Source organism: Bubalus kerabau, chromosome 14 (assembly GCF_029407905.1).
Source record: "Bubalus kerabau isolate K-KA32 ecotype Philippines breed swamp buffalo chromosome 14, PCC_UOA_SB_1v2, whole genome shotgun sequence".
In the NCBI taxonomy this organism is placed as follows: Eukaryota; Metazoa; Chordata; class Mammalia; order Artiodactyla; family Bovidae; genus Bubalus; species Bubalus kerabau.
Genome location: NC_073637.1, coordinates 67,016,376 through 67,037,898, shown reverse-complemented (window position 1 = coordinate 67,037,898; position 21,523 = coordinate 67,016,376). Strand labels below are relative to the sequence as shown.

General features: G+C 37.1%; 1 protein-coding gene across 15 annotated transcripts in view; it reads left to right on the top strand.

The window, feature by feature from the left end:
• The window catches only part of VPS13B (vacuolar protein sorting 13 homolog B), an 851,071-nt gene that overhangs the window by 525,785 nt on the left and 303,763 nt on the right, over positions 1 to 21,523 (top strand). For all 15 annotated transcript variants that reach the window (XM_055546536.1, XM_055546537.1, XM_055546534.1 and 12 more), the window contains 2 exons: positions 13,481 to 13,607; positions 17,405 to 17,548. In XM_055546536.1, coding sequence (XP_055402511.1) covers positions 13,481 to 13,607; positions 17,405 to 17,548 — 271 coding nt within the window. The remainder of the gene's footprint in view (positions 1 to 13,480; positions 13,608 to 17,404; positions 17,549 to 21,523) is intronic.

The window sequence follows — 21,523 nt, the reverse complement described above, 5'->3', positions numbered from 1 at the left end:
TAAATAATAGATGAGCAAGCAATAGATGTAAGTTTTCATACAAGTTTTCCTGTGCCACAAGAAAATAAGAAGATTGTTGTGAAAAGTCTTAAGATTTTATCAAATGAGATTCTCGGTACTAAATTTAGGATGCAAAACGTCATTTCTCTCTAAACAGATGTGGGAAAAAAGAAATATATTCTTTACTTCTTTTTGGTATAGACTTTTTAATGATTCCCATTGTGACAAGTGTGAAGTGGTACCTCATTGTAGTTTTGATTTGCAGTTCTCTAATATTTAGCAGTGTTGAGCGTCTTTTCGTGTGCCTGTTGTCCATCTGTATGTCTTATTTGGAGAAATGTCTATTTAGGTCTTCTGCCCAGTATTTGATTAGGTTGTTTGTTCTGTTAATTTGTTGTATGAGCTGTTTGTATTATTTTTTAAATTAAGCCCTTGTTGGTTACATTGTTTGTAAATATTTTCTCCCAGTCTTTAGGTTGTCTTTTCATTTTGTTTATGCTTTCCTTTACTTTCATTGAGTCCTTTATTTTTGCCTTTATTTCTGTTGCCTTGGGAGATTGACCTAAGAAAATATTGAAACATTAGTACAATCTGTGTCAGAGAATGTTTTGCCTGTGTTTGCTTCTAGGAGTTCTGTTGTGTCATGTTTTATATTTAAGTCTCTAAGACATTTTGAGTTTATTTTTGTGTAGGGTGTGAGGGGGTATTCTACTCATTGACTTACATGCGTCTGTCCAACTTCTACAACACCTCTTGCTGAAGAGACTTTCTTTTCTCCGTAGTGCATTCTTGCCTCCTTTGTCAAAGATTAATTGGCCATAGATGTGTGGGTTTATTTCTGCGCTTTCTCTTCTGTTCTGCTGATCCATATATCTGGTTTTAGTGCCAGTGCCACACTGTTTTGATTACTGTAGCTTTGTAGTATTGTCTGAAGTTTGGGAGGGTTTTCTTTTCCCTCAATATCGGTTTAACAGTGCTGGGACTTAGTGTATAAATCTTTCACCTCCTTGGTGAGGTTTATTTCTAAGTTTTTTAATGCAGTCTTAGATTGTTTTCTGCTTTCCCTCTCTGATATATCATTGTGAGCATTCAGAAATGCATCCAATTTCTATATGTTATTTTGTGTATTTCTCCTTGCTGAATTTATCAGTGCTATCTGTTTTTGTGTAGTTTTTACAGTTTTCTCTCTATATAGTATTATGTCATCTGTATATAATGACGGTTTTACCTCTTCCCTTCCAGTTTGGCTAACTTTTATTTCTTTTTCTTCTCTGATTGCTGTGGCTAGGACTTCCAATACTGTGTTAAATACAAAGGGTCGCAGTGGGCATCCTTCTCTTGTTCCAGATTTTACTGGGAAGATTTTCAGCTTTTCACCATTGAGCATTATGTTGGTTTAACCCTATTATGTGGGTTTGTCACAAATAGCTTTTATTATGTTCCCTCTGTACCCACTTTGGTAAGCGTTTTTATCATGAGTGGGTGTTGGATTTTGTCAAATACTGTTCCTGAATCTATTAAGATGATCATATGGTTTTCATCTTTTCTTTATTTGTTTATATTGATTGACTTGCATATGATGAACCAGCCTTGTGACCCTGGGATGAATCCAACCTAATCATGGTGTAGGATCTTTTTTATATGTTGTCGCGTTTAGTTTGCTAATGTTTTGTTGAGGATTTTTGCATCTATATTCAGCAAAGATATTTGCTTGTAATTTTCTTTTTTGGTAGTGTCTTTTTCTGGATTTCGTATCAGGGTAATGTTGGCTTGATAGAATGACTTTAGAAGTGTTTCCTCCTCTTCAGTCTTTTGGAAAAATTTGAGGATTGGCATAAGTTCTTCTTTGTATGTGGTAGAATTTCTCAGTGAAAACATCTGGTCCTGGACTTTGGTTTGCGAGGATGTTTTTTATTATTAGTATTATTACAGATTCTATTTCACTTCTATTGATCAGTCTGTTCCAATTATCTATTTCTTATGTGATTCAGGTTTGGTGGGCTGTGTGTATCTACAAACCTGTTGCATTTCTCCTAGGTTGTCCAACTTACTGGCTTCTAAATTGTTCGTAGTATGCTCTTAGGGGTTTTTGTATTTCTGTGGTATAGGTTATTATCTCTCCTCTTTTATTTCTTATTTTGTTTATTTGGGTCTTCTCTTCTTGATGAGTCTGGCCAGGACACTGTTAATTTTTTTTATGCTTGCAAAGAACCAGCTTTTGGTTTCATTCATATTTTTTTTTCTGTTTTTTAAAATCTCCATTATATTTATTTCCTCCCTGATATTTATTATTTCCGCCCTTATGCTGACTTTAGCTTTTGTTTGTCCTTTTTTAAATTGTTTTAGGTAATAGGTTAGGTTATTTATTTGAGATGTACTTGTTTTTGAAGAAGGCACACATGAGCTTTCCTTTTAGAACTGTTTTTGCTGCATCCCATAGATTTTGATGGGCCTCCCAGGTGGCATTAGTGGTAAAGCACCTGCCTGCCAATGCAGGAGACAGAAGAGATGTGGGTTTGATCCTTGGGTTGGGAAGATCCCTTGTAGGGTATGGCAGTCCACTCCAGTATTCTTGCCTGAGAATCCCATGGACAGAGGAGCCTGGCTTGCTATGGTTCATAGGGTTGCACAGAGTTGGACACAAATGAAGCAACTTAGCCAGCAAGCAAGCATAGATTTTGAATGGTTGTGTTTTCATTGTCATTTGTCTCAAGATATTTTTAAAAATTTCCTTTTTCTTTTCATCATTGACCATTAGTTTTTTAGTGGTGTGTTGTTTAGTCTCCTTGTTTTCATTTCTTTCTTGTTTCTCTTTCCCTCGTTGATTTCTAGTTTCACACCCATGTGGACAGAAAAGATACTTGAAATAGTTTTCTGTGCCCTGTAATTTGTGTCCTACTAAGTGGTCCATCCTACAGAATGTTTCATGTGCACTTGAAAATAATGCATATTCTGAGGTTTTTTGGATGTATTTTCCTGAAAATATCAGTTAAGTGTATCTGTTCTGTTGTGTCATTTATAACCTCTGTTGCCTTATTGATTTTTGTGTCTGGAAGATCTATCCATTAATGTCAGTGGGATATTAAATTCTCCTATTACTGTATTCTTATTAATTTCTTTATTATGTCTATTAATACTTGTTTTATGTATTTAGGTCTCCTTTATTGGGTGTGTGTATGTTACAAGTATGTATCCACTTCTTGTATTGATTCTTTTATCATTGTGTGCTGTCCTTTTTTATCTTTCTCTATGGCCTTTGTTTTAAAGTCTGTTTGGTCTGATATGAGTATAGCTACCCTTGCTTTCTTGTGATTTCCACTTGCGTGAAACTTCTTCTTTTATCTCAGCACTTTCACTCTATGTGTGTCCTTCACCTTTAATTGGGTCTCTTTTAGGTGGCATGTCGTAGGCTCTTGTTTCATTATCCAGTCTGGTACTCTGTGTCTTTTGATTGAAGCATTTAGTCCAATGACATTTGAGGTAATTATTGATAGATATATATTTATGGCATGTTTAACCTTGTTTTCTAGCTGATTTTATATTTCTTCTTTGTTCCTTTCTTTTTGTTTTTCCTTTTGCAGTTTGATGATTTTCTTTTGAACTATACTTACGTTCTCTTCCTTTTGGTTTTTGTGAATCAATGGTATGTTTTTGATTTGTGATTTCCCAGTTTTTCAGGTATGTTAAACTGTTACTATAATTTTATAGTATATAGTTTGCTTTAGACTGATGATACTCATAGGCTCAAACACATTCTGAAAAACCATCTACATTTTTCTACTCTCTTCTCCCACATTTTATGAGTTTGGCATCGTCTTTTACATCTTCATGTTTACCCTTTTGCTGTTCATTGTAGTTGTCACTTGCTCAAGTTTGTTTTGTTTTGTTTTTCAAATCTGTGTATTGGCTTATTTAAGTGATTTACTTTCCAATTGTGATTCTCTCTGTCCTATAGATTATTGTTTCTTTTGTATTTAGAGAAAACCTTTCAATATTTCTTTTAGGATAGGTTTAATATTGCTCTATTCTTTTAGCTTTTGCCTGTCTGAGAAATTCTTTCTCTCTCCTTCTATTCTAAATGATAATTTTGCTGGGTGAAGTATTCTTGGTTGTAACTTCCTTCCTTTCAGAAGTTTGAATATGTCTTATGACTCCCTCCCGGCCTGCAACATTTCTGTAGGAAATTAGCTGATAGTCTTATGGAGGTTCCCTTGGAACTAACTCTTCTTTTTTCTCTTGTTGCATTTAGAATTCTCTGTATAACTTCTTCCATTTAAATATGATATGTCATGGTGTGGATCTGTTCAGGTCCCCTTATTTGGGACCCTCTGTGCTTCCTTTACCTGAATATCTGTTTACTTCCCCAGGTTTGGGAATTTTTCACCCATAGTTTTTTCAAATACATGCTTGATCCCCTTCTCTCTCCCTTCTCTTTTTGGAACCCCTATTATACTTGAATTGGCACACTTTATATTACCTCATAGAGTGCATATGTTGCTTTCATTTTTTCTTGCCTTGTCGTTCTGTCTGCAGTTCTGATTGAATGATTTGTATTATTCTGTCTCTTCCAGATAACTTAATCGTTTTTCTGTGCCATTTAGTTTGCTGTTCATAGCTCGTAGATGGGGTTTTATCCCCAGCCTCTAGAGCGCTATTAATCCCCTTGGGTGTAGTGCAGGCATTGCACTCTCAAAGCCGCCAATGGAGTAAATCCCCTGAAATAATGCAGCCCCTGGGAATCAGCATGGGAAAATCCCATGGACGGAGGAGCCTGGTAGGCTGCAGTCCATGGGGTCGCTGAGGGTCAGACACGACTGAGCGACTTCACTTTCACTTTTCACTTTCACGCATTGGAGAGGGTAATGGCAGCCCACTCTAGTGTTTTTGCCTGGAGAATCCCAGGGATGGTGGAGCCTGGTGGGCTGCCGTCTATGGGTTGCACAGAGTCAGATACGACTGAAGTGACTTAGCTTGACTTAGCTTAGCTTAGCTTAGCAATGACAGACGTAGGGTGTTGCACCTTCGACCACACTCCAGCCCCTCAGGCTGTCTCTGTCCAGCCAACCCCAGTCTTTTCTCCAGTCTGTCTTCTGAAGCTACAGTTTCAGCACCCTAGTCGCCACACACACCAGCCAGCACACATCTGAGGCTTAGGAACGGATCAAGGTAGCCACGACCATCTGTGCTGGTCTCTTTCTGTTGTACCTGTGGCATTCTGGCTGCTACACTGTATCCTCTGATCCTCTCAGGCTGCCTTTCTGTCCTAGCTGATTCCTAGGCAATGTAGGAGGTTCTCATGGTGATCAGAAATTTCCTCTTCCACAGCTCCCTTCCAGGAATGCAGGTCCTGTCCTGATTCCTTTATTTTTCCTTTGTGCTTCCTGGTTACATAGTGATGTTTCTTGCAGCTTTGCTTTTATGAGATCTTTTGCCAGCATTCAGTAGGTATTCTGTGATAGATGTTTCACATGTAGAAGTATTGTTGATGTATTTGTGAGAAGAGGTGAGCTCTACATCCTTCTGTTCTGCCATCTTGATCTAAGCCAGGTCATGAAGATTTATGCCTATATTATACTAGAAATTTTATGGGTTTAATGCTTATAATTGGGTTATTCAGTTATTTTAATGCTTTTTTTTTTTTAGAGTATAGAGTAGAGTTATTCATTTGCATGTTGGATATCCAGTTGTTCCGGCACCATTTGTTGAGAAGATTGTTCTTTCCCCAGTGAATGGTCTTTGCACCTTTGTCAGAAATTAAAGACTATTTTAATATCAAGTATACACCATGGAATATCTTTTACACTAAAGATACAAAGTAAAATAACTTATGATATGTGCCCATCCCTTACAGAGCTCATCTCCCAATCAAAAAGACAGACTGGTTAATTAAATATTCAAGTACAGTGTGGAAACCATTCTGATAGACATAAATAAAGGATACTTAGGATTAAAGTAAGGCACATAAAAATTGAGATAAACACATTTCATGCACCTAAGACATCTTAGGCAGATAGATGTGACATAACACATAAATAGAACGATAAATTACTCTAAAATTGATGTAGGTACAAATAGAAAATTAAAAGAAAGAAACTCTATGTGTGTATTTTCAGGGAAGGTTTTACAATGTGTATGACTTGAATTTTTTTCTACAAAGCATGAATGACAGGAGAAGGAAGGGAGCAGTTTGAACTAAGAAAGATACTCCAGTTTAAAAACCTGCCCTGTTTTTCTCACTTCTAAATACCAATCACAGAGTATCATGCTTGGCACATAACAGGAAGTTAGTGAAGATTTGAATGAACTGAGAAATTGAATTACAAGATGATTAAGTAGAGCTAGCAAATCAAGTGACTGAATGTGAGTGTTTCTGAGAGATACTCATTCAAATAAAGACAAGATATATCTGATATTGTTTAGTTCTGCTGATTAATCTTGACAAATATAATATAGAGCTTTAATATCATTACATTTTTTATTTTTCAATAAGTATTACCAGTAGAATTCAAAAGATACACAGTAAAGACTAATTTACTCCCCCGACCCATTATTAAATGACAGTCTTTATAATGGTTTATTCCACCTGACTCGGAATTCCTCCTGACACGTTACTCACATTTTGTCTTTAATCATAATGTGTTTCTGTGTGTATGATCAGGAGAAAGAAGCAGGGAAGTTAAGCATAAAGAATCATCAGATTTTAAAATTTGTAGATATTTTGCTCTTAAAACCTTAATTTTTTAGCTGACAGAATATATCAGAGTTCAGTCAGGTCAGAACAATAACTATAAGTGTTGTAACAGAGGGGATTTATTTTAGGAATAAGAACTTATCCATTTGTAGAAGAAGCTGGGTAACCTGGATAACAAATTTGTTGCACTCCAGGAAGCCTGGGAAGCCAGCTTTGTCTAGTGGCTACAGGGACCACCGAAGGTTGGTAGACAGGGCTGTGGGAAGCTGTTACTCGTGCTTCTGGAGTTCAGCCTGCAGTTGCTATTGTCCAGCAGAGCCAGAAGTCAGGAAAACATCTTGAAGGTGGAAAGAGTGAGGACAGGCTGGAATCTGTTGGCACTTCTGCATCATGTTTTCTCTACTATTTAAAACAGTGTAACTTTCAGAGAATATTGTCCATTATCTATTTCTCTTCCACATTCCAACTCTCGTGCAAACTTCTTTCTAAACTCTGAACTATTCTTAGCACACTATAGAACAAAAGCACTACAGAAAACTAAGTTTGAGGAGATCTTCACTTGTCCAATGTCACTTAAAATACAGCTAAGTGTGGAACCCTGGTTTGCTTCCTCTTAGCCAACTACTTTTCTTGTACTCAGTTCTCTGACCCCTTACACTTATGCTAAAGTTCATTGTTAGTAAATGGCTCTTTTTTCTTTTTCTTTTAGCAACCACTGTTACCACATCTGGGCTTATTTTATAATCTGAGAAAATGAAGTGCTAAGAACTAAAGTAGCCCATACTGATGTGCAGGTTACACATTAAAATCACCAGTGCTGCTGTACATGATGATTAGAACTTTGAGGGTGTCTGGAGTCGGGGTCAGTGAGGGTAGGGGGATGGTATAGAAAGTTTATCTTATAATTTCCTGAAAATGTCAGTAAGCCTAAATCCTCCAAGTGAGTCTGATTTTCTGGTTTATAATACTTAAAGATATAATTTGAACAGACTTGAAAGCTGCAATTAAAAAAAATAAATCGTTTATACCAAATACTTTTATTTGGCCCTCTCGCTGTTTGTGTTTTATTTCCTTGAGTAATTTATCTTTCTGTCTTTATTGTGAGGAAATAGAACACATTTATTTGTTTGAGTATTTTGATAAACATGTATCAAATTACATGTATTGCCCTTTGGACTATTTCCCCCACACGTTGGATTTTTAAAAAATTCTTAGCAGGCTGAATTTGAATTTGACACAGTCTTAAACTCAGTTCTGTGATTCACAAGATTAGTAGCATTGACTATGTGGAAGTATAGCTTTGTGTTGATGTTAAAGTACCTGAAGCATAAATAATTGGCCTTAATTCTGAGAGATCATGACTGTTCTGTCAGTATTTTGATCTCTTACGTTTTTATGTTTTAAAAGTGATTACCCACATGTTCATAGGAGCCTTTGCCTATTTTGATTTATGATTGATCAAACAGATTTTTTCCAAAATTATTTCTGTGAAATTATAAACAGGAATGTGGAAGGAAAGCATTTTCTTTGATTTTGCTCTTCACCTTGAAAACCATCACTTATGTCTTTATTTGTGAGAATATCAAGCTAATGCCTAAGCAAATTTATAGGCTAGAAGTTAGTCTGATTCCCATAGTTTATAGGTTAATGCCTGGGATCACCTAAACCTTCTTGATTTGTGTGATTTTATAATAATCCTGTAACTTTTTCATGACTTTATGTGAGAGAATGTTTTCTCCTGATGCTTAAAGTACCTGGGAACTGAGTGTGAAGGGAAAAGGGATCCTGGTGCAGTAAGAAGAAGCAGCCGGTTTATACTTCCCAACAGCCAGCAAATATTTCCTACCTGAAGATATCCTTGGCAACTTGAAAAGGTGGCACAGAGATTAAAGGACATAGATCTGTCTTGTTCAGCCTGACTCTTCTATAGTTACTGGTATCAACTTGCCCTGCAGGTCCAGTTGTGGAACCTTTGTTCCAACTGAGTGGCCTTAGCCCAGTCCCTGAAACTCATCTCCTCATAGGTGATTTGGGGCTAATAATGGAGAAGGCGATGGCACCCCACTCCAGTCCTCTTGCCTGGAAAACTGGATGGCGGAGCCTGGTAGGCTGCAGTCCATGGGATCTCTAAGAGTCGGACACAACTGAGCGACTTCCCTTTCACTTTTCACTTTAACGCATTGGAGAAGGAAATGGCTTCCCACTCCAGTATTCTTGCCTGGAGAATCTCAGGGACAGGGGAGCCTGGTGGGCTTCTGACTATGGGGTCGCACAGAGCCAGACACGACTAAAGCGACTTAGCAGCAGCAGCAGCAGCATGGTTCTTACTTCACGTACAGGGTTGCTGTGAAGAATTCAGTATCTAAGTCACAAAAGGCATTTCACAAACTGTAAAGGCCATCATAGGGTTTCCCATTTGGCACAGTGGTAAAGAATCCATCTGCCAGTACAGGAGATAGAAGAGATGTGGGTTTGATTCCTGGATCAGGAAGATCCCCTAGAGTAGGAAACGGAAACCCACTCCAGTATTTTTGCCTGGAAAATTCCATGGACAGAGGAGCCTAGCAGGTTGCAGTCCATGGGGTTGCAAAGAGTTGGACACAACTGAGCAACTGAACACACACACAAGCATAGTTACTAACAGGCAATAGGTACTCAAAAAGTCAGAAAATATTTAAGTTGAATATAATCATCATAGTAATATACCATATAATTTTATTTTAATTGCATTAGAAATTCAACAGAAACTGTTACTCTAGGAAGGAAAAAAAAAAAAAAAACACCACACACACTAAAATGGACTTCAACTCTTAACTGCTGCTGCTGCTGCTAAGTCACTTCAGTCGTGTCAGACTCTGTGCGACCCCAGAGACGGCAGCCCACCAGGCTCCCCCGTCCCTGGGATTCTCCAGGCAAGAACACTGGAGTGGGTTGCCATTTCCTTCTCCAATGCATGAAAGTGAAAAGTGAAAGTGAAGTCGCTCAGTCGTGTCAGACTCTTAGCGACCCCATGGACTGCAGCCTACCAGGCTCCTCCGTCCATGGGATTCTCCAGGCAAGAGTACTGGAGTGGGTTGCCATTGCCTTCTCCAGCAACTCTTAACTAGTATTTCTCAAATGATTTATCCTTGTGACTCTCTAAAAATGAGAGGAATCTGTATAAATAGGCACAGTTAATCAAATTATAATGAATAATTTCTCCAAAAGTATGTTATATATATTTATTGTTTATAAAAATGTGTGTGAATATTACTGTTTTTCATATTCAGGAATATCTACTGAAATGGATTATCTCTGTTGATTGCCACAAGTCTTAAGTATTTTCTGGTCTATCTTTCTCTGGTAGTATTTCTAGTTTACTAATTTGTAAAGTTATATCTAAAATTCTATTTATCCATCTATTATATATTTAATTTTAGTAACTATATTTTTATTTCTGAATGTTCTATTTGGTTGTTTTTCATATCTGCTTTGCCTTCTTTTATGGTATTAATACTTTGGTTTTTTCCCTCATGTGGTTCATTCCATCCTATATGTCATTAATGATTTTAAAGAAATTTGTTATATTGTCGACATGTGGAAATTCCATTATCAGAAGTTCTTGATCATGAATTTGATAATGGGGTTGAATTCTCTTCTTGCTAATAAAAAAATGATTTTGAAGTATATATGAAATCTGTATTTAGGAGTTTATCTTCAGTGGTCTTTGTTCCTTAGAATCCTTTTTGTCAGTTTGAAAGCATGTTTTCCAGAGAGACTTGTTATCTATTTCTGACTGATGCCCTGGGGTTATCAAAGGTCTGATGCCACTTTTGTATAAATAACTTAATATTGGTATTCCTGGACCAACACACATAATATAAATTACAGCTTCCAAACACACATGGGATATTTCCCATTATTTTTCATTTTCTAATTATTTTTATTTTTAAGTTGAAAAAAGAGAAAGATCTCTGTTTTTTCAATAAGTTCTCTTGCCAAAACAGGCAGACTTCCTTGTTCTTTTCTATTTCTGATTGGAAGTTATTTTTCTGGCCTTTTAAGGGCCCCAGATCTAAGTTGACCTCTCATCTCAAAATCCTTGCCTGTCAGGGATGTAAGGATTAGCCTGTTGTCTCCATATGGCCATTAAAAATCTATTTCTGAGGTGGGGGTTGTCGGGGGGGATCTATTCCCTTGGCTTACTAAGAGTAGCTAAGACCCTAAAGTCATTAATGATGTCAGTTAATACTTTGAGTTTTACTTCCCTCTTGTTATTTTAAACCCTAGACTATTATCTAGTAAAGTATTAGCATAATATAATTTTTGTTGCAGTTATTTCTTCAGTGTGTATTTTTTTCCTTCTTTGGAATTCATCCTTGAAAATATTTGAATCTATAAAAAAAGTTTTATGGTTTAAAAAATATGTATCCTTAACTCAAATATTTACCAGAGATAATACAAAAGAAAAGTTAGCACTCTATATACCAGTAAAGTTCTAGTTTTATGACCATTGACTTATTAAACTTTTTTTAAAATTTCTTAACGTCATAGGTCTTTCATATGTTGTGTTACTGATTTAATTCACACAGTGGGAAATAATTAGAATATGAAGAAGCACTCCCCCCATCAGTGCTTCAGTTAAAGTTTGCTTTCATTTGGTTCCCTGCCACCTTTTCTATTTTAAGGTATTTTTAATATATCATATATTTTAGCATTCCCCTATGAGAGCACATCAGATGTTACCTGTTTCTCACATTGGTCATTTTATGGAATTTGAGCTATTAAACTATAATTGTGGTGTCTCTTAGGATCTCAACTCTTCCTCTGTATTCAAATTTTAATACTTCTTCCTGCTACCTTCTATTCACCAGATCTCTTAATTCTTTAAAATTGACTTTCTTGAAATCCAGTACTTATGTGTCACAGAACCAGATAATCTGATTTGCTTTTTTGGCAAAGAGCAAATAAAGCTCTGCCCATTGCCCAGTTCAACAAAAGATGCAAGTACTCTCTAGACTACTCTGGTAGAAAAAGATGTAGACAGACTTGAGTTTCATCTGTGCTTTTTCATGAGATAACTTATGCCAATTCTCTGATCTCACCTTGATTATTTTATAATAATAGAGACTAATAGCGGAGAAGGCAATGGCACCCCACTCCAGTACTCTTGGCCTGGAAAATCCCATGGATGGAGGAGCCTGGTAGGCTGCAGTCCATGGGGTGGCTTGCTAGGAGTCGGACACGACTGAGCAACTGCACTTTCACTTTTCACTTTCATGCATTGGAGAAGGAAATGGCAACCCACTCCAGTGTTCTTGCCTGGAGAATCCCAGGGACAGCAGAGCCTGGTGGGCTGCCATCTATGGGGTCTCACAGAGTCAGACATGACTGAAGCACCTTAGCGGCAGCAGCAGTAGCAGAGACTAATAGGGGCATACTTATAAAGAATATAAAATTAATGGTTCCAGTAACTTTTGAGGTATGACTTGCTAGTAAAACATGGAACTGTTTTATCTCATAAAATGATAACTAAGAATATGAATAAATAACTTGAAAAAACTGCAGTAAACTTGAAAATCTGTACTAGCACAAGTTTTGATTTCTCAATAATATTTAAAATTATTAGCAATTAGCAATTTTTAATGTAGTATAGAAATAGTGTGCTAGATAACTGTTCAAAAGATAAGAATGTATAAGAAAAATTAAGATAGAGGTCAAATGCTGCTCTGGTATCAATTTGCCCTGCAGACCTATAATTATGGAACCTTTGTTCCAATAGGTGATGTGGAGCTAATAGTGGTCCTTGCTTCACGTACAGGGTTGCTGTGAGGAAGAATTCAGTACCAAAGTCACAAAAAGCATTTCACAAACTGTAAAGGCATTCATAGGGCTTCCCAGGTGGTGCAATGAGAAGGAATCTGCCTGCCAGTGCAGGAGACACAGGAGGTGTGTTTGATCCCTGAGTCAGGAAGATCCTCTAAAGTAGGAAATGGCAACCTACTCCAGTGTTCTTGTCTGGAAAATTCCATAGACAGAGGAGCCTGGTGAGCTGCAGTCTATGGGGTTGCAAAGAGTTGGACACATCTGAGCACACACACACACAGAAAGTTATAATCTATGAACTCAGATGGTTCTTAGAGTTTAAAAAAGAAAAGTCAAAAGATTAAATGAACATGCTTGTGAAACTAAAGAAACTGAAAAGGAGGCAGCTGTCAAATAGAATGTCAGAATATTAAAACTAGGAAATTAAAAATGATCACAAAAGAATAAGAGTATTTTTTAACAAAAGAGATACTAAACTATTTGTAGAACCCAAAGGAATTATAAATAGAAAAAGCGATTTATTGAAAGGTCCTAGAATACTACTGGGTTTCCTGCCTACCAATGCAGGAGACGTAAGAGACACAGATGCGGTCCCTGTGTCGGAAGATCTCCTGGAGGAGGGCATGGCAACCCACTCCAGTATTCTTGCCTGCATAATCCCATGGACAGAGAGCCTGGCAGGCTACAGTCCATAGGGTTGCAAAGAGCTGGACACAACTGAAGTGACTTAGCATGCACATGCGCAGGATAGTACTAATGGAAATTGATTAATTACATCTGAATTTTTTGATTAGTTTTTTTCCTTTTATGACTCTGAAGTTAGGAATTGACTTTGCAAAACTATGACTATAAAATACACAAATAGACACACTCAACATAATGAAATTTTGGCATACATGTTTGTAGTACAGAAACTTGTACAAATTTAATGAAAATTATCCTTAAAAATGAAATGGCTAATTATTTTTTTACTTTATCTTTTAGCATACGGCGGCATCAAGAAAGAAGAGCAATTTTGACTCCCATTTTAACAGATTTTTCTGTACGAATAACTGGAGCACCTGCCATCATTTTCACCAAAATAATTTCTCCGGAAAATATGCACACTGAGGTTAGAACTTAATTTAGGTTTTATTTTAGTCTGAATATTGGAGCATCTTTTGTTTGTGTGTTTGGAGTTTTCATAGTTTCTGTGCACAGGATATCAGATTAGTTTATTATTAATGTTATTATTTTATCTAATAATTATTGAGCACTTTTTGTACTGTTTAGGGCTTCCCTGATAATTCAGGTGATAAAGAATCCATCTACAATGCAGGAGACCCCAATTAGATTCCTGGGTCGGGAAGATCCCCTGGAGAAGGGATAGGCTACCCATACCAGTATTCTTAGACTTCTCTTATGGCTCAGTTGATAAAGAATCAGCCTGCAATGCAGGAGACCTGGGTTCATTCCCTGGGTTGGGAAGATCCCCTGGAGATGGGAAAGGCTACCCACTCCAGTATCCTGGCCTAGAGAATTCCATGGACTGTATAGTCCATGGGATCAAAAAGAGTCAGACACGACTGAGTGACTTGCATTTTATAGTACTGTTTATGTATTGCTTTCATGTAATATTTGGGCTTCCCTGTTGGCTCAGATGGTAAAGAGTCTGCCTACAATGCTGGAGACCAGGGTCCTATCCCTGAGTCAGGAAGATCCCTTGGAGAAGGAAGTGGCTACCCACTCCAGTATTCCTGTCTGGAGAATTCCATGGATAGAGGAGCCTGGAGGCCTATAGTCCAGGTGTCGCAAAGAGTCTGGACATGACTGAGCAACTTTAACTGTTATTTTCTTTTTTCATGTAATAACTCATTTATTATAAATCCTATTAGCATCTCTTACTGTCCTCATTTTGTAGATGAGGAAACTAAAGCATGGAGAGTTAACCTGTCTAAATTTTCACAAGTAGAAGCAGAACATGGTATGCACCCAACTGGTCTGGTTCCCAGCCATATACTCTTGATCTGCACAACCTCTTTCTAATAAAAGTAGCAATAATACTGACAGATTACTAAGCATTCTCACATGGTGCCGGGGTCCAGCCCCAGTGGATCCCGGGAATTCGAAGCGGGGACGGCGTCGGCGAGGATCAGGAAACAATTGCTTAATTAAATGTTAATTAAGGATATAAAGAGTAATAGAATAAGGATAGCTCAGTGAGAAAATTTAGTGGAGAAAAGAGGCTGAATAATTCAGCCAGAAGGTGAGAGAAAGAACAACATGGGGAGACCAAGCTTCGGTGAACAAGGCCCACACTTTATTTTCCAAAGTAGTTTTTATACCTTAAGTTATGCATAGAGGATAATGGGGGAAGGGATAGAGTCATGCAGTAAGCCAGGCTTTCTTCCTGCAAACTTATCATATGCAAAAGTTTAGGTGATTTGCATCATCTTCTGGCCAAGAGGCCTGTTAACATTTTAAGAAACTTATTTTTCTCTAAAGGTGATTATTCTAAAGTCAGGCGCCACCCTCCAAAAGCATTAGATAAAGTTGCATTCCTATAGGGCAAAGGTGTAGTGGGCTATAAAAAGAAAAGAATTAACTCAAGGGTCCAAGGTTACAAACATTACAGCTACTACTTACACCAATTATATTAATCAATACACTGCCAGGGACACAGCAGGTAAGGGATATGGAAACTTAGCAGCAAACATTGGCCCAACAAGTGAAAAACCCTTCACCGATACAATTTCTAATCAATCTTTTAACTGCTCAAAAGAATCTGTATTTAGACAGTTCAGAACATCTCATGCCTCTCACGGTTGTGAACTAAAACACTCTTGTCACGCCCAGGACAGCCCCCCCTCCGTAAAGTCAGAGGTGTAGGTGAGAGCACAAAGCAGTGAAGTAGGCAGACTCTGGTTTTGGGGGTAGATGCTCGAGAATTTCCAGGGGGACTCCTGAGGCTCGATCCCGCCTTTACCTATGCAGAGCCTCCTTCCTCATGACCTTTGCCACGGCGGAGTTCCTCACGCTGGCTCCCGGCAACATGGATTACCTTACAAGGAGAGCTCTACACGAATTACCTTATTTACTCTTCTCAGCATCCATGAGATAGATATTATGAGTATACATATTTTATAGATGAGGAAACTGAGATCAAAAGAAATTAAGTAATTTGACCAACATTACTAACCAGTTACTAATGGATCCAGGCTTGAAGTCTAATCACTATGCTATATTTTGCCTCTATGCCTAGAATAGAAATGTAATAATAATGGAATCCTTTATGTTTAATGTTATGTTTTTTATGTTATATTAATGTATAACATAATTTGTTATGCTGAAAACTAAAAAATTTTGATCATTCATAGAGTTATAAGTGGTTGTTATGAAAACTTTGGAAATATTATGTACAAATTAAATGTATTATTATTTTAAGGAGACAAAAGTTTACATCCTTCTCTGAGTTTTTAAAGAACAGTATTTTGTGTTATCTTATTTGATCTTTGTAATAACCCTAATAAGGGAAGCCAGTGGCTCAGAGTTAGAAAGTCCTCCTGCAATTCAGGAGACACAAGAGATGCTGGTTCCATCCCTGGGTCTGGAAGATCTCCCGGAGAAGGGAACATAGCCCACTCCAGTATTCTTGATGGGAAAATCCCATGGAGTAGGAGCCTAGCAGGCTCCAAAGTCCATAGGGTTGCAAAGAGTCGGACATGACTGAGCCTACTAGGGAAAGTTAGGTTAGACAGGATATCTTTATATCCACAATAATTGTATAAAAATTAAGTAAGTCTACTAATATCTTTCAGTTACTTAGTAACACAGTTTGTTTAAAATACACAAGTGTATTGCTTTCATCATTACTTAAGGAATAAAATAAGAATTCTAACTATAATGAATAAAATCTGGAAACTTTTGGAGAGAAAGTTTATTTAACTAAAAAAAGAGGGGGGAGGATCATTTCCGACATGCTGTTCTTTATGGCTTTATTAAAAGCTGCTCTAAGCTGTGTTGGACCCATCATAAGTCTCCTTAAATCCGTTCTCTTGGATGACACTAATAAAGAGAAGGTTTGTTGGACATTTCCAGGCATTTGAACATTGTCCACATGCACTTCATGACAAGAGGCAGGGCTTCTGCTTATTAAGTGAAACTTCTGAATTGGTTTTCATTTCTGTTTTCCTTTGCTGAATGGTTTTCCATCAGTAGATGTTCAAGTGACTCTGTTATGCAGAACAGCATCAGTTAAGTAGTGGACATCTACCTAATACTGCCACAATTTTAGCAGTTTAAAGAAGTGAAATTAATTAGTCTAGCTGGTTTTGGCTTCAGCGCTCCATTTTGTTATGAATCATTTGGAATGGATCCTTTGGAGAATACTCAGACCATACCACCTGTGACTATAATTGGTGCCTATAATTTGCCTGTCTGCCCACCTAGATTGTAATCTTCTCAAAGGCAGATTGCCCTTCAACACTAGTCTCACTCTCTGATGTTCCTAGCACTCTAGTATGTTGCATGGTGCTTATGAAATGCTAAGTATCTGTCCGTTTGAGAGGATGAACAAGATTATGCTAAAGAATTACATACATCACTGCCTACATATTGAAATAATGATATTAGTTTGAGGTGTGAAAAGCCAAATGCATATGAAATGGTGAAAAATTCTTATTATAGTGGGTTTCCCTGTAACTAGCACATGGCCTGCTGCACAACAGGCCCTCATAAATGTTTATTAATTTAATCCACTAAACTGTGTCAAGTAACTGTGCTCACCATATCTGCTATTCTCATTAACATATGAACTTGAGTCCCAGGAGAATTCATCAACATTCATAAAGCTCAAATAAGTAGAAATGATAAATTACCATATAATGCCATCATGCTTCTTTATCTATATTCAACCTTTTTTTCCTTCAGGAGATTTTAGTGTGTGGCCATTCCTTGGAAGTGAATATAACCACAAACCTGGACTTCTTCCTAAGTGTGGCTCAAGTTCAACTCTTACATCAGTTAATAGTAGCAAATATGACTGGACTGGAACCATCAAACAAAGCCACAGAGGTAACTCTTACCTGATTTTGATTAGGCTTACTGCATTTGTGCCAACTTTACATTGATAATAGAAAAAACAATAATTAAATGCTTTCTGCTAATTATTCTATATTTAAGTTTATTCAAAATATGTATATAAATCATTTTGGATTGATGTTCTTTATTTTTGAAATTTGCTTGGTCTCTTTTCCCATAATTCATCATGCACCTTTGCAGAATTGCTGTGGCCCAGGCCCAGAAAAGTCACTGTTAAAAGCATGATTTTATTGCCCTGCTGCAGTTTTTAAAGTACAGTGCACAAAACCTGGTGTGGCTTTCCCTTACTCAGATCCATTACAGGGACGGGGCCCCTTTTGGAAATGAACTTTGTAAGAGTACAGTGGGAATAGCTTCAAAAAATAGCTTCTAAAGCATTTGTTTCCCATGCTCAGTGAAGAATGGACATAATCAAAAAACTTGAATGCCTGCCTAGAATTTTAATTTTGATCCAGTGTTCATTGGAAGCCTACATTGTAACCACAAAGCATGTCAACATGAAACAAAGAAAGCTGCTTGTTAGATGCTTCTCAAGATATTGTTTCTTTGCTTTTTGTTTCCCTACTGCTATAATCACATCTGTACTTACAGTAATTATTTTATAAAATCTGTAATGAAGAACCTGTTTATCTATGAAAATGGCATTGCTTATATTTTTGTCATGAGTTAGACGCAGAAGTCTCTTAAGTGTTGTTTATTAAGAAGGAAGGGAAGGAGGAGGTGTTCCCTGAGAGCCTCTTGATACTAAGCAGGTGTGCCAGGTATTTTCATGTAAGTTAACTTGTGTATCTTCAAGCATGTTATTAACAACCCCTCTGTGAACCAGATGTGAGCATTATCACCACCTTACAGATTAAAACATTGGGGCTCAGAGACAGTAAGGGACCTGCCTGACAGCATACACACATCACTAAAAAATGGTGAATCAGAGTATTTAAATCTTTCAAGTCAGTGTTTTTTTCATTCTACCACAGTTGCTGTACTATATCTGTTACATTAGTCTCAATCACCTTTTTAAGAAATTATTTAAAAATGATAAAAGCTGTTGTCTTTCATAAAGATTCTCTTAACTGCATCATCTTTCACCACCCATGATTTGTTTGCTCAGTGTCTCTTAAAAGGACTATAAAGCTATATACTCTTCAAAATATTGACTTTTCCCCCCAATATATTTTAGACTATACATAAGAATATAAATGTATGATATGAAACTAAGCGGAGCAAAAAATTTTCCCCATGGCATTTTCAATGAAATCCTTGAAGCAACTTAGGTTGGAAACAAACTGTTATATTATTTGTGCCAATTTTATGAACCTGTCATGTGACAGAATCTGTCATGTGAAATCTAACTCATGGATTTCTGATGTGTTTTAGGAATTTATAGAACTTAGCAATTGGTTGCTAACTATTTACCTACCTATTTCTAATATCTATTGGTAGGATCTGATTTTAGTAAATAAGGCCCACTCAGAGTTAGATTACTAACAACTTTTTCCTGAATGTCAAGTCTTTTCTCACAGTTCCATAAACAAGCTAGGATTGGTTTTGCTGTTTTAAAAATATGTCTGTGGCCCTTTATTCCTTCTTGGAGATGATGTTAAAAAAGTACAGACAGTATACTGAAATACAGTATAAGCAGTACACTGCAAAATGATTAGTATGGTAAAATTTATTTTATGTGTGTTCTACCACAATTGAAAAAAAAGAAGTACAAACTCCAATGAGGGAAGACAGTTCATTCCTTTCCACCACCTCAGTAAGGTATGTCTGTGAAATTTCAGTATTAAAAAAAAGATCTTCCATGAACTAGAATATTTTTCTATTCATAAATGAGTAACACAACTCATATCTGATACATAAAGATATTGTAAAGAATTGGTATAATTTCTTCCTTAAATATCTGATAGAATTCACCAGTGACCCATCTAGACCTGAAGCTTTCTATTTTTGAAGTTGATTAATTATTGATTCAACTTCTTTAATACTTGTAGGCCTATTCAGATCCTCTGTTGCTTCTTACATGAGTTTTGTTAGACTCTGTCTTTCAAGGAGTTGGTTTGTTTCCTTCAAATGGTATGGCTGGACATAGTATTTCTTAATTATTCTTTCAGTTTATGTAGGAGCTGTAGTTATGTCCCCTCTTGCATTTCTGATGTTAGTAATTTGATTCCTCTCTTTGGGTTTTTTGTTTGCTTTTTAGTTTTTGGTTTTTTGGTTAGCCTGGCTTAGAGGGTTGTCAGCTTTACTGATCTTTTTAAAGAATCAACTCTTGGTTTTATTTATTTTCATTTTTGGATTTCCTATTTTCAATTTCATTGATTTCTGCTCTCATTATTATTTTGTTTTCCCTGCTTACTTTTAATGGTGTTAATATTTTCAAAAAATGTTTTACAAGGTTTCACTTGAAACATTAGTTTTAAAAACTATTCAGGAGCATGAAAGGTGATTTTGTTACTAGAGGAAACATATATACAGTATAAACAAAGAGGACGAAAGATGGATAGGTCTTTGACAATCGAAAGGAAAACAGTGAACCAATCTAAGGCTTATTGCTAGAACCAAGATTTAATATTATGTTTACTTATACAACTAACATATAATAAAACTTTCAGTTCAGTTCAGTCGCTCAGTTGTGTCCAACTCTTGTGACCCCATGAATTGCAGCACGCCAGGCCTCCTTGTCCATCACCAACTCCCGGAGTTCACTCAAACTCACATCCATTGAGTCGGTGATGCCATCCAGCCATCTCATCCTCTGTCGTCCCCTTCTACTCCTGCCCCCAATCCCTCCCAGCATCAGGGTCTTTTCCAATGAGTCAACTCTTCGCATGAGGTGGCCAAAGTACTAGAGTTTCAGCTTTAGCATCATTCCTTCCAAAGAACACCCAGGACCAATCTCCTTTAGAATGGACTGGTTGGATCTCCTTGCAGTCCAAGGACTCTCAAGAGTCTTCTCCAACACCACAGTTCAAAAGCATCAATTCTTCGGCACTCAGCTTTCTTCACAGTCTAACTCTCACATCCATACATGACCACAGGAAAAACCATAGCCTCGACTAGACGGACCTTTGTTGGCAAAGTAATGTCTCTGCTTTCTGTCTAGGTTGGTCCTAACTTTCCTTCCAAGGAGTAAGCATCTTTTAATTTCGTGGCTGCAGTCACCATCTGCAGTGATTTTGGAGCCCAAAAAAATAAAGTCTGACACTGTTTCCACTGTTTCCCCATCTATTTCCCATGAAGTAATGGGACTAGATGCCATGATCTTAGTTTTCTGAATGTTGAGCTTTAAGCCAACTTTTTCACTCTCCTCTTTCACTTTCAAGAGGCTTTTTAGTTTTTCACTTTCTGCCATAAGGGTGGTGTCATCTGCATATCTGAGGTTATTGATATTTCTCCTGGCAATCTTGATTCCAGCTTGTGCTTCTTCCAGCCCAGCGTTTCTCATGAGGTACTCTGCATAGAAGTTAAATAAGCAGGGTGACAATATACGGCCTTGACATACTCCTTTTCCTATTTGGAACCAGTCTGTTGTTACACGTCCAGTTCTAACTGTTGCTTCCTGACCTGCATACAGGTTTCTCAAGAGGCAGGTCAGGTGGTCTGGTATTCCCATCTCTTTCACAATTTTCCACAGTTTATTGTGATCCACACAGTCAAAGGCTTTGGCGTAGTCAATAAAGCAGAAATCGATGTTTTTCTGGAACTCTCTTGCAACTTTCAAGTATATAGTTAAAAGAGAAGCCTTTCAGGTAATAAAATGACCAGCTGATTACAATCCAGTATTTTTGCTCTAAAAATGTACTTACTGCCTAGTGATCAAACAGTGTGTATTTGTACACTTTGATTTTCAGTGTTTCCTTCAAATGTTATGACTTCCATGATTTCTAGTTCCCGAATATGCAGTTTCTTCATTGTAAATTAACCTTTTCTTATTTTTCTATGCATATA